The following is a 12,616-nucleotide window of genomic DNA, read 5'->3' as shown; positions in this document are numbered from 1 at the left end:
CGCCAGGGCAACGCCGCCACCCGACACCGCGGCCCGCGCGGGGACGCTCGGGAGAGGCGCGGCGCCACCGCGGGGACTCCGAGGCGTCCCCGCCGCCCGGGCGCCCGCCGAGCGCGAGCGCGCGCGCACTCGCGCGGGGAGACGCCCTCCCTCGCGGCCGGCCCGGGGTCCGAGGGCCGCGCCCGCCCCCCGCCGCGCGCCCCCCCCGCCGCCTCCCGCTCGAGCGCCGCGGCGCCGTATCCCTCCGCGCCCCCGCCCCGTGCCCGCGCCGGGACCCTCGGGGGCGAGGCGGCGCGCCGCGCGGAGGGATCGCACGCACGCGCGCGCGCACACACGGCCGCCGCGTGCCCGCGCAGAGCAGCCCGGGGGGTGGCCGCGCCCGCCCAGCGACTCCCGCCGCCGCCGCCGCCGCCGCCGCCCCGCAGCTCCCGCCGCGCCGAGGCCGCCCCGCGGGCGCGGGCGGGCGGGCCCGTCACGCCGGGGCCCGCGTCGTCCCGCCGCAGCTCGCCGGCTCGGGGGGCGGTCGGTGCCTGCGCAGAGCCGCCTCCTCCCCGCCCCCGCCCCGCCTCCCCCCGCGCCGCCGCCGCCGCCGCCGCCGCCCGCTCCCGCCGCCGCCGCCGCCGCCGCGCCTCTGCTGCTCGCGTCCCCGCTGCAGTGCGAAGGGCTCGAAGATGGCCGGGTGGCAGAGCTACGTGGACAACCTGATGTGCGATGGCTGCTGCCAGGAGGCCGCCATTGTCGGCTACTGCGACGCCAAATACGTGTGGGCCGCCACGGCCGGGGGCGTCTTCCAGAGCATCACGGTGAGCCCGGGCCGGGCGGGCGGACCGGCGGGCGCGGCGGGCGCGGAGGGGCGCGGAGGGGCGGGCGGCGCGGCCCGCGGGGCTGGGGCCGGGGGCCGCGCGGGTCCCTTCTGCGGGGGGCGCTTCCCCGGAGCCCCCCGCTCGGCCCGTGCGGGGCCCGCCGCAACTTGGCGCGGGTGTGCGGGCGGGCTGGGTCCTGCCCGGGCCCGGGGCCCGCTCGGCCTCAGTCCCGGCTCCGGGGGGCGGGGGGTGCGAGGCGGAGGAGGGGGATGGGGGCTCATCCGTTTTTCCTCTTTTTTTTTCTTTTTTAAAAAAAAAAATTCTCCAAGATGGCGAACTGCCATTGATTGCTCCGCTGCGCCCCTGGAAGGCTCATCGATCCCCCGTTATCCCCAATTACGCAACCCCGCGCGCGGAGGGCTCCCGGCGGCCGGCCCGGCGGCGGTGCGGGGGTGTGCGTGCGTGTATGTGTGTGTGAGTGTGTGTGTGGTCGGGTTGGGGGGGACACGCCGCGGCCCCCCCCCCCCCCGCCGCCTAGGCGCCGACGCGGGTTTCCCAGCGCCGCGCTCGGCCGGGCGGCCCGGTGCCCCGGCCCCCCGGCCCCGGCTGCGGGTCCACATGGAGCCCGGGGGGGGGGGGCGGGGAGCGGGGGAGGGGCCGGCGCGGGCCCGACGGAGCCGCGGTATTGTTCGCTCGGTGCTTTCTGCACGGCCGGGCCCTTGGCACAGTCTGCGCGTCCCGGAGAGCGCCGGGCCAGGCCCCCCTCCCGCACCGTCCCGGAGCCCCCCACGCGTCCGCCCCCCCGCACCCCCAGCAACGCCGGGAATCGGGGCCTCCGCCGGCCTGCGCGCCCGGGATTCCTCCCGCACCCCCCACGGTCCTCCCGGGGAAGCGGCGCGGCGCCCCGCTCTCCCCCCCCCCCCACGCCGGCCTTTGTGTGCGAGTTCCCGCTGCTGGCCGGGCAGATTGCGGGAGTGTGCAGGGGAGAGGCTGGGGCCTGCTATGACTCTGCAGTTCTGATGGGGGCGACGCCTGCCTGCCTCATGCAGGGGATGTGCCGACGCATGCTTTCTCCTCGCCCGCGCGGGCGCGCACCTCGGGGGGCCCTAGGCCCCCCGCCCCCGCCCCTCTGCGCGGGCCGGGCCCCTGGGCCTGCCGCAGTACCGCATCGCCAGGCCCGGGCGCCGGGCGGGGGTGGGGAGAGGCGGGCGGGCAGGCGGGCAGAGAGGGGGAGCCTGGAGAGAGGCGCGGGGCCGTGGGCACGCGGGGGGCCGTTGCGTGGGGGGCCGCCCGGGCGCCCCCCGGAGAGGCAGCAGCGGGGGGCGCCGCGCCCGGGTTTGCGGGCCGGGCCAAGGAGACCCGCATGTCACTTGACCTCGGGTGCCCGGCACAGTTCCGAGGTGCGTCTCCACATCCCCTTGCGCCCGGGCAGCGCCTGACTCGGGACTGTTTATAAATAACCCGGGTTGCGGCTGGGGCGGCGTCCACGCCCGACTGTTCCCAGGGACTGTGTCCAGAGGCTGCCCGGGTGCTGTGGGTCCAGCCCGACTCGCCCCGGTAGGACCAGGGACGCTGTGGCCGCGGCGGACGCTCGGTCGGTCTGACCTTAGTGAGCTGGAGAGGTCCTGGCGCCCAGGCCCCCTCCCTGAGCCCGAAAGCAATTAACTGCGACTTCTTTGTGGTTTTCTCCCCCCCTTTCCTTTTACTTTGTTGTCAAGCAGCCGGTAGAAATAGACATGATCGTAGGAAAAGACCGGGAAGGCTTCTTTACCAATGGTTTGACTCTTGGCGCCAAGAAGTGCTCGGTGATCAGAGATAGCCTCTACGTGGACGGAGACTGCACAATGGACATCCGGACAAAGAGCCAAGGTGGGGAGCCCACATACAACGTGGCCGTCGGCAGAGCTGGCAGAGGTAAGCAGGGTGCCGCCGCCAGCACCTTCTGAAACAGTTCCTTTGACCGTTTGCGTAAGAGAGTTAGTCCATAATGGCTATTAAGGTGGTTTTGGTGAACTGCCCAGCACTGAAAGGAAGGCTTTCCAGTCAGGAGATGCGACTGCACTTGGAGCTAGAGGGTCCCTGTCCCCTGGTTTTCCAAATTAGTAAATTCGAGCTCAAAACTTGCCTCTTGGCCTGCTTGACCTGCCCAGTGACCGATCAACCTTGTGGTAATGTGTCCGGATTATAAAATGGTCCAGATTGTTGAGTTACTGGAGTCCCTTGGAGTCTCTTGACATTTGGGTCTCTTTCATGCTGGAATTTTGCTGTCTCTGCTCAACAACAGGAAAATTAACACTGGATCATTTTCCTATTTAGAGACATTGCCAGGGAAGATTATGGAGTCAGTTGTCAGTTGGTCTGTTTGCAAAAGACATCAGTTTAGAGTTTAGATTTTATTTACTTGGTCCAGAATTTTTGGTGTTTTCCTTGTTATCAACAGTGCAGAAATTTTTACTCTACTAAAATCTTGCTTTTTCTAAGGAAACGTTCCAAACTCTGTTCATTAGTACATGTAATTGATTTTCAGATTTATTTGGTTTTTGGAGCACACTCGGTGGTGCTCAGGGAGCACTCCTGGCAGGGATCTGGGTACCATATGGGGTGCCAGGGATCAAACTGGGGTTGGCAGCAAGCACCCTACCCGCTATACTATCATTCTGACCCCAGTTTTCAGGTTTAAATCATGTTAACCTATGTAGGTATCAGAGGACGCCATTGCCTCATTTAGCAGACTTGGCACGTTAACTTGAGAGCGGATCTGGCAAGTTAAAAAACCCAGAGCTACTTTTGACTGTAGTTTTTGGCTGTGGCCCTACCTAACTGCTTGTGACTGTCCTAGAGGTTACTCTCAGGGTGTGGGAGGGAACTTTCTCATAGAAAATTGGTAGACTATGAAAAATAGTACATAGGGGTCTCAGGTAACTGAATGCACATAATTATGGTAAAAAAGCATCAACTGTGACATCAAACTAGAATGAGCTCTTGGTTCCCTGCTGCAGTGCTGACATCTAGCGGCAGAGACTAGAAATTTGCCAATGTAGGTATTTGCCTGGTAGACCTTTGAAATGCCCCAGTGAAGAAACAGTAAATCTTTCAGGGTTTTAAATTCAGAAGCAAACCCAGTACAGTGAGTGTATCAGTAAACACAGATCTTAAATAACGTGTCCTTCGCTGAATGGCACTGAAAGTGCTATTTAAAATCTGGTACTGGTTTTCTTCTGAAAGTAATAAATATTTTACAACTCAAATTGGTAAGACAGTGATTTGTACCTAATCAAGCATGCTCAATTTGGGGAAAATTATAAATACCAAAAATTTTTAAAGCTCTATATATTGGGAATAAACCTGAGCGTATTATACCACCGGAAGTATTTTGTTCTAGAGAAGAAGCTACATGATTCCCAAACCCATCTACCCCCAGCCCACCCGCCTGGGTGTCAGGGTAGTTTACGTGATAGACTGCTGAAGCTGCATTAACTGGATCCCCATGATTCGGTGATAGATGTTAACTACCTGGGAAATTCTTTTTGGAGATTTGGTTGACTTCAGTGCTCGACAGTTCACAGAAAACTAACTTAATGTTAACGTATTAATCGGGGTCTGCCTGCTAAAACTTATGTGACTTTCTTGATTAACCCTTCTTTTGAAACACTTTTCTTCTTTCTCTTTCAGTCTTGGTCTTTGTAATGGGAAAAGAAGGGGTCCATGGAGGCGGATTGAATAAGAAGGCATACTCAATGGCAAAATACTTGAGAGACTCTGGGTTCTAGCTGCTAGGCAGACTGTTAAGTATTAGGGGAAAACAATTGCTCTTAAACTTTCCTAGCTGTAAGCTTGAGTCTTAATTCTGGAAATTTTATTAGCAATGCAGGGTGATGGGGTATGAACCTGTGTCTCCTTTGTACCCCTCTGTCGGTGGGGAAAGGTGTCTTTCTTTCTGCCCCCCTCCCCCTTTAAATAATTCTGTTCGCTTTTGTTTTGTTTCCCTGTGTACTCCAGCATTGGTTATAGTCATGGGAAAGGAAGGTGTCCACGGAGGCACACTTAACAAGAAAGCATATGAACTCGCTTTATACCTGAGGAGGTCTGATGTGTAAGCAGCCTCTCCCCAGCTACCTAGCAACTGTCTTCATCACCGCCCCAATTCTGGTCACAGTGCTACCAGAGCTAGCTGGTAGTTCATCTTTCTTTACCTGTTTTCTAATGTCGCCACTCCTGTTTGCCCAATGGATCATTTGTATGTTAATCACTGTATGTAACCAACCTTTATCTGGCAACATAATTGCAGCACAATAATGATTTGCATGATACCTTGAAATTTGGGGGGAGGGGGCATGCCAAGTTGGGCATCACTTTGTCTTAGCAATTAATGGGATATTGATTACTAAAATAAGTTAATCTTAAGCAAGGTGCCGGTTGTACAATCTCTGATTTGATCCGTGTCTTTTCAGCACTTTGAGCATTCCTTAGCTCCCGTAGTCTTCCTTTGGTAGCGCATGGTCGGGAGGAAACAGTGCATGCATCTCTCCTTCCCTCCTCTCCTCCCGCCCTCCCTCGGCACATGAGGTGTTGTGTTGGCTTCCATCTTCTTCATGCAGTGCCTCGTTTATTTCACTGATGCGTTTCCCTTGCGTTGAGCTATTGAGAAGGGCGGTAGTTTGCTTCTGGGATTGTCGTTGCACTGGCAGTCTTGCCCCGTGTCCGGGACACGCAGAGTGCAACCGCACAACAAGGCGAAAGGCACTTCCTCCCCCGACAGTCGAAGCCCAGGGGCCACTCCATCGTCGCCTCGCTGACTATTGGTTCCTGTCCTTTCCTTTGCACACCAGCTCTGTTCTCTAGTCCAGTTGTACAAGGCTGCCATTATGGACATTAGGTATCCCAACATAACCATCTGGAGTGTGTCCAGTTTGTTCTTCATAGGACCAATTTTATTTGCAGCTTGAGTTTTTTATATGAAGTTGCATTATTGTGGACTTGGCTGTCTTGTGATATTTTCTCCATATGTATTCGGTGCCATACTATTGTTGAAATGAACTGTTGCTATTGTGAGATGGATTTTAACTGACCTACTCAAGGTTTCTGTCAAATGGCACTACTTTAGGGACATCCTAGTATTTGCTTCTATTGTTTGGGCCTTGTGGATAATGTACAGATTTAAAAACAAATCTTGTTGCTGATTTGTCCATTCTTTCCCTGCACTTTGTTACATCTGGGATACAGTCTAACTCATCTGATTTAATATGCATTTAAAAAAATGCCATAACTATTAAACACCTTGTTTACAGACAGATGAAATAAATTTATTCCAACCAAATATTCTAGGCTCCTGTTGTTTATGTGAATGATTGGCTTACATTGTGTGGCTTTTCTTTGACACTGTGGGTATAGGCCAAAGTCCACCACAACACTTGCCAGTATCTTAGGTGTCTTAGATAGCTGATGGCCCGCTCCATTCCATAGAGTATAGATATTTTCATGAAAATGAGGGCCTGGGGATTTCCTTTTCATGGGCTTTGATCTCGTGTCAGACTCATTTTCAGGCTTTATCCGCTATAAATTAGTGCTCTCCTTGCTGGTCTGCAGAGGGGAAGTGTGGCTGCTGGAAGGGCTTCTGCGGGTGCATCTTCAGGGTGGAACTATGCCCCCCACTTGGAGGCTGTGTGGCCGCCATCCAGCAGGGACCGTCGTGCAGGAAGAGCCTGGTGATGACAGAAGGTTTGGCTTTGCAGTGACATCCTCACTGTGGCTGTATCACGGTGGGTCCGACTTCGGCTCGGAATGTGGCTCAGTATGTCCAAGGCCCTGGGTTCAATGCCCGGCAATAGGCATTGATTGATTTTAACCCTAGAGGTCATGAAACTCATGAACTGAACCTCAAGTGCTCACCGTAGGTGGATGCAGCTGAATGGATCGTATGGGGTTGGTGGTGATGCTTAGGCCCTGGGGTTCCTTCCACCCCACCAAAGCAGGTTCCAGAAACCCGGAAGTCTCTTTAGGAATGATGGCCTGGTTTGTCAGAATTGTTTTAAAGGCGACCTTTTTGGTGACCTTTGCGAGACCACTTTAGGGCAGTGATAATCAGCTGGTTTAGTAGGAAATCTCTGCCTTACTCTATAATACACTGTGCATAGTGATGTTTTTTTCTCTGCAAATGGCATTAATCCTGAATCTGTTCATCCTAGATGTAAAAAAAAAATCGGTAGAAAGGTATGCCCCACTACTTTGGCACTTTGCCCAAAGTATTTATAAATGATTAAAACTGACTTTGTTAAGTTGGGTGTCACTTTGTCTTAGCAGTTAATGAAATAGAGTAAGAAAGGTACTGGTTATCATACCTGAACTTGATCGATTATCTTACCCACGGTTGTTTTAGAACGCATGAAATTATATATACATTGTGTTGCCTTCTAAGAAAAGTTCTAGGAATGTAACGTAAGGAAACGGAGCTATAGAAATCCATATACCAGAAAGCCTATCTCATGGCATTACTTCGTACTAAGCTCGGAAAACTACAAGATTTAACTTTCATGGTTATGAGTTGAATGATTATGTGGCTGAGTACTGGCATGAGAAAATGCTCATTGGTAAAAACTCAGAATATAGACATTATGTAGTGTATAGTATATGTGTACTTGTGAAGGCAGTAGAAGATAAGTTTATCTTTAAGTTTGCGGGTAACTACTTTCCTAATCAGAAAAAAAAAAAAAACTTCAGGCGAATCAGTAACAATCCTAGTCAGTGTAGTATATAAAGCAAGTTACTTTGTATTTTTTTTTTTTTTACAACTAGTAGTTGGGCATTTCAAAAAAAAAAAAAAACCTTCTATTTCAGATAAATTCTTTAAAAGAACCAAGTCCTTTGAAAAAAATAATGGTGGTGAGAAGGTGCAATGGTGGTGGATCGGTGTTGGAATATTCAATGTCTGTAACTAAACTGATGACTTAATAAAGTTATTAAAAAAGAATCAAGTCTTGATCTGAATTATGGATTGGCACAGAGGGATGACATATGCCTTAGTGACTTCCCATTTAAATATTATCATTTAAAAATTTAATATAAAAGCTGTTATTTGCATGTATGTACACGCATGTATACACATACACACACACACACACCAAGACGGAGCTCTGTGTTTTGTCTCCATATTCACCTACTTGTTAATGAAATTACACAAATGACTAAACACCCTTGGAAGCAATGGGCCAGACAAGGATGTCAGATTTCCAGAGTGCTGCTTAATCACCCTAGTAAATAAATATTGTTTTGTAGGCTTGTTTTATTTTCATATAAAGGACAGGATAGGGTGAGATGTTATTACGTAGTACATATTAAAGCCTTTTGTTTTTCAAAGTGGAAATACTATTTTTAAGTACATTTCTAAAATTGCAGTTTAGAAAGTGAAATTTCCCCTACTGGTATCACAAAAGTAATTTTTTCCTCTATTTTCATTAGAAGGCACATTTTAGTGTATGTACCCTCTGAAATGCTTTTGCGCCCGTCTAATTTCCCATTGTCAATACAGAAGCTGAGTTACTTCACCTTTGGGGGGCTCTGTAGCAGCTGACACTCTTAAGGACGCGACATCGCTTTAAGGTCCACGTGTCTACTGCTGGTCAAGGCTTCCATGGCCACTTTTAGCGTCACCTAAACACTGGTAAGCTGCAGTGGGCTCAGCTCACATTCTAAGGTGGTAGCTCTGACGGGTCTGTATGTAGTGTGTGTACAGAAAAAGCTAAAACAGAACAAATTTTTGCTAGTTCTTAAAGTGGAAAATGTGTTTATTAACATTCAAACTCCCTTCTTATAGGCCATATAAAAATTCTTAGCATTTTGATTATACACATGTATATTTTCTACATAGTTACAATGATGTATAATATAATTTAGCTTTTCATAATACATTGTTTAAATACATTAGTTCTGTTAAACATAGCACTTATTTTGAAATCCAACGCCTGAACAATTTTCTCTGTACATGGTTTAGCTGGGCTAATTTTAGCATAAGATGCTCTTTATTAAGAGGTATATGATCTGAGTATTAACAGTTGCTGAAGTTTGGTATTTTTAATACAGCATTTCTTTTTGCTTTGATCACAACACAAAACCCTTAATACTGAAATTCATTAATTCTAGAGACAGTAACTGATGAATCAAATTCATATATAACACTATAGTATTAAAAACATAAAAAAAAAAAAAAAACACCCAAGCCCTGCTATGTGCACTAGCACAGATCGTTTCTATGAGAAGAAAGACGACTTGGAAGGAAGAAGGCAGCTCTGAGTTTGTGGCTTGCCAGGAGGGAAAGCAGCTTCCCTAGCTGCTCGTCTGATGGCCTGGGAGAGCAGGACCACCGCGGTCCACCTCAGCGAGCCTGACTCCCGGCACGGGAGTGGCCACGGCGCCCAGCGGCCGAGTAAGACAGGAACTGTTTCCACCCTGCGTTGGGCCTGAACCGCATCTATTCTGAGGCTGTTCTTTCCTTCCCCAGGGGGCTGCCCGCCCGTTGGTTGCTAGTGAAACGATCCACTCCGGCAGAGAAACATCAGATCCAAAATGCACTTCAGTAACCTGATTAAAGTGTAGAACACTAACAAGTTATTTCTACCGAAATCTCTGAAGGGAGCCAAAAAAACCCAAAAAAAAAAAAAGTACCTAAAGAAACCCTTTGGAGGGAGCCCTCCGGCCGCCCGCGGGCGTCACACGTTGTTGGCGACGCTGTAGTCGAGGTGGTCGCTGCTGGGCTGCAGCTGCACCACGACGCTGTGCTCGTTGGCCTCGTTCTCGGCCTCGCTGCTGTCGCTGTCTTCGTTGTCCTCGTCCTCGTAGTCGGAAGACTCCGTCATGTTGTGGTGCGAGTGGGACTCGGACAGGGCCCCGAACGACTGCGTGCTGGCGGATGCCATGGGCCTGAGCAGCGGGGTGTTTTCCGACACCTCGTTCTCTTCCTGACTGCTGTCCGTGTCCGAGTCGGAGTCGCCCTGGGACGGCACCACCTTCTGCTTGCACACGGGGCAGGTCTTCTTGGTCTTGGTGAGCCAGGGGTCCACGCACTTGCAGTGATACGCTGGGGAGCGGAATACCTGCCCGTTAGTCACGCGAGCTGCAAGCCCCTGCCGCTTGACTACTCGTGTTCTCGAACCCATAACCGGGCAGGGGGCACCAAGGAAAATGAGGCATCTACCACCACCCTTTAATGAGACGCTAGAAAGGCCCTAAGAAAGGGCCTTTCTTAGGGTGTGCTGATAACTGCTTTCTCTCTCCCCCTCGAACCCTGAGCCCTCAGTACAGGCGGTTTCAGACGCAAACACAAGGTGCTGTGTGATATCCATACCATGGGAGCAGGGGAGGATTCTCAGCTTGTCTCCATCTTCATATTCATCCAGACAGATGGCACACACATCATACTCGTCCCCTGTGACAAAACAGCCGGCCCAGTGAACAATGGCGGAAGTGTATTTTCCACGGTTTGAAAGCTAGATCTACACATACATGGATGAAAACATACTGGAGGGAGGGGCCAGGACGGTGTCTCAGGGCGGGAGCTCAGCTCCACATGCAGAGCCCTGGGTTGGTCCTGGCTTCACAGGGCCCCCCAGATGCTGCTGTACCCCCCAGAAAATAAGACATTTGGAAGATACAACACTGAGCCTCAGACTCCGTTTGAGCCTTGCCAGTTGTGTGCAGCGTGGCACCCCTGGCTCTGCCATCCCAGTCTCGGAGGCATGTGAAGATGCCGTCTCCCCGCCGGGAGAGAGACCGAGCCCGGGGTCCGGCACAGAGGTGCGCCCTGAGTGTCCATTAGAATGTCACTGCACTGCCCTGCTGAGCTGGACTAAGCCCCGCCAGTCTCAGGGCAGCAGGGGGTTAACACAGCCCACTGATGGCGCCGCCTGAGTGGGGCTTAACACACTGCAAGTCAGAAGTGGCTTAGGACACCAGCATGCCAGCTTTCAACACAGTGCTCACATTGCACATCAGGGCCAAACACTGGTCAGTGCCTCCACGGAGTGGGCAGGATGGGACTGTCGCTGCAGGCATGTAAAATAGCACGTGCAAGAGGGCAGTGGGAGCTTAAATGAAATGACTCATTTCTGTTCTGCTGAATTTCATTAAAATACTACCCCCTATCGGGTCGGTTCCATAGCAAACGTGTGAGGAATTCGCTGAAACTAATTACATGCATCTCAAACTATGAAAAGTGTTCAAGACTAATATATCTGTAATTACCCATAATTACATAGCTGCTTCATTTACGTGGACTTTGAAGATAGTTTTAATATACTAAGCAATTCGGTCCTGATTGATTTCTCAGACACCTCAAACTCGATTTTCCTACCTCATGAAGGTCCGTTAAAAACAGTGACAGACAGGGGCTGGAGCGATAGCACAGCGGGTAGGGTGTTTGCCTTGCATGAGGCCGACCCAGGTTTGATTCCCAGCACCCCGTATGGTCCCCTGAGCACCGCCAGGGGTAATTCCAGAGTGCAGAGCCAGGAGTAACAAAAAGCAAAAGCAAAAGAAAAGAAAAAAACCACCTCCCCCGTCCCAGGGCAAGGGGGAGGCGGAGGACAGCGTGGCTACGTGGTGGGGGCGATGGTCACAAGCCAATACCAGGATGGCCTGTGGAAGGCAGAGGGGGGCAGAAACGGCGTCTCTGGCTCCCAGAGAAGAATGCAGCCCGACCGACCCGCCAGCGCCCGAGGGCCCCTCAGACGTCTAACCTGCAGGAGGTGAGGGTGAATGTGTGTTATTTGAACAGGTGTACGGCTGTGTATTGGCCTCAGACCTGGGGGCCCCCGACACTGGGCATGCGCTCTACGGGCTGTCTCAGAACCGTCATCGTTTCTGCATATTTGAGTGTCTCCTGCTTTCGGGAGGAAAGGTGTAATGTGGCAGCCAGCCCGGAGCCTAGTGTCACGTGAGCTAGTAAAGCACGACGGTGGCCCCTCACTCAGCCTCACCGCCTTCTCCAAGGCACATCACACATCGACCCGTTTCCTCAGCGCAGCACTGCGAGGAAGGGAGAGTGCGGCAGAGGGCAACACTGTGGCACCCCCGGGTCCCCAACCACTGCCACTCGAGCAAGGCGGCCCCATGACCCGAGCTGTGACCCTGGGAGCTGGCCACCCACGGAGTCAGTGCCGGTCACTGAGCTGGTTTGTCGTACACACGGTGATTAGGTGGTTTCATGAAATATTCAGCAGCCCCTGATCCGGAGGTGTGGACGGCTGCTCGCCGAACTAGGCCACTAGATTAGAAACCCTTAAGGAAAAGCCGGATTAAGCCAGGGCGAAGGGCAAACCGAGGGAGCAGTACAAAGCCAGCAGGAAGCCGTCGGCTGGTGTGGCGTTTGGGCCGGGGGCCGGGATAGGAAGAGATGCGTCACCTGCACCGTCTCCCGAGCCCCCGGTCCCAACGCCAAGTGACGAGTGGGTTGATCTTGATTTTCAAATTCAAGTCAAATTTAAGGTGATATATGGGGGGTGGGTGAGGGGCCCCCATCGGGCTTGCTGCCACCATGTCTACCCCTCGGTCCAGGGCCGGGCACGTGCGATCCATGTCTGTCTACCCCAGCGGTCCAGGGCCGGGCACGTGGGACCCGGGCTCAGTCTCAGGGCCCCATGCCCCGGCCTCGGTGCTCTCCAGTCCCAAATAATTGGACCAAAAAAATACCTTTTCAGAACTGGGAGTATTCCCTGGTGTGTGACAGAGAGGGGTCCATAGACGCTGACGAGGCGCAGCTGAACCGCAGAGGCCCTGCGTGAGGAGAAGCGCCCCGGGAGGCCTGCGACACTCACCCAGCTCCG

At 53.0% G+C, this 12,616-nt stretch overlaps 2 protein-coding genes across 4 annotated transcripts in view; one reads left to right on the top strand and one right to left on the bottom strand.

Moving 5' to 3' along the window:
- Positions 1-568: 568 nt before the first annotated feature.
- Positions 569-6,120, top strand: PFN2 (profilin 2). Of its 2 annotated transcripts, none has more exons than XM_055129550.1 (3): positions 569-803; positions 2,525-2,717; positions 4,803-6,120. In XM_055129550.1, the coding sequence occupies exons 1-3, from the start codon at positions 672-674 to the stop codon at positions 4,898-4,900; spliced, it is 423 nt and encodes a 140-aa protein (XP_054985525.1). In that variant the 5' UTR covers positions 569-671; the 3' UTR covers positions 4,901-6,120. The 2 variants fall into 2 exon arrangements, with proteins under 2 accessions (XP_054985525.1, XP_054985524.1); XM_055129549.1 differs by having other exon boundaries at positions 575-803; positions 4,476-6,120.
- Positions 6,121-8,551: 2,431 nt separating this feature from the next.
- The window catches only part of RNF13 (ring finger protein 13), a 68,858-nt gene continuing 64,793 nt past the window's right edge, over positions 8,552-12,616 (bottom strand). For both annotated transcript variants that reach the window (XM_055129547.1, XM_055129548.1), the window contains 2 exons: positions 10,141-10,221; positions 8,552-9,873 (listed from right to left, as the gene is read on the bottom strand). In XM_055129547.1, coding sequence (XP_054985522.1) covers positions 9,506-9,873; positions 10,141-10,221 — 449 coding nt within the window. In that variant the 3' untranslated portion in view covers positions 8,552-9,505. The remainder of the gene's footprint in view (positions 9,874-10,140; positions 10,222-12,616) is intronic.

This window comes from Sorex araneus, chromosome 2 (genome assembly GCF_027595985.1).
Source record: "Sorex araneus isolate mSorAra2 chromosome 2, mSorAra2.pri, whole genome shotgun sequence".
Taxonomy (NCBI): domain Eukaryota; kingdom Metazoa; phylum Chordata; class Mammalia; order Eulipotyphla; family Soricidae; genus Sorex; species Sorex araneus.
The sequence above is the reverse complement of the archived record's forward strand: the minus strand, read 5'-3'. Positions and strand labels throughout refer to the sequence as shown.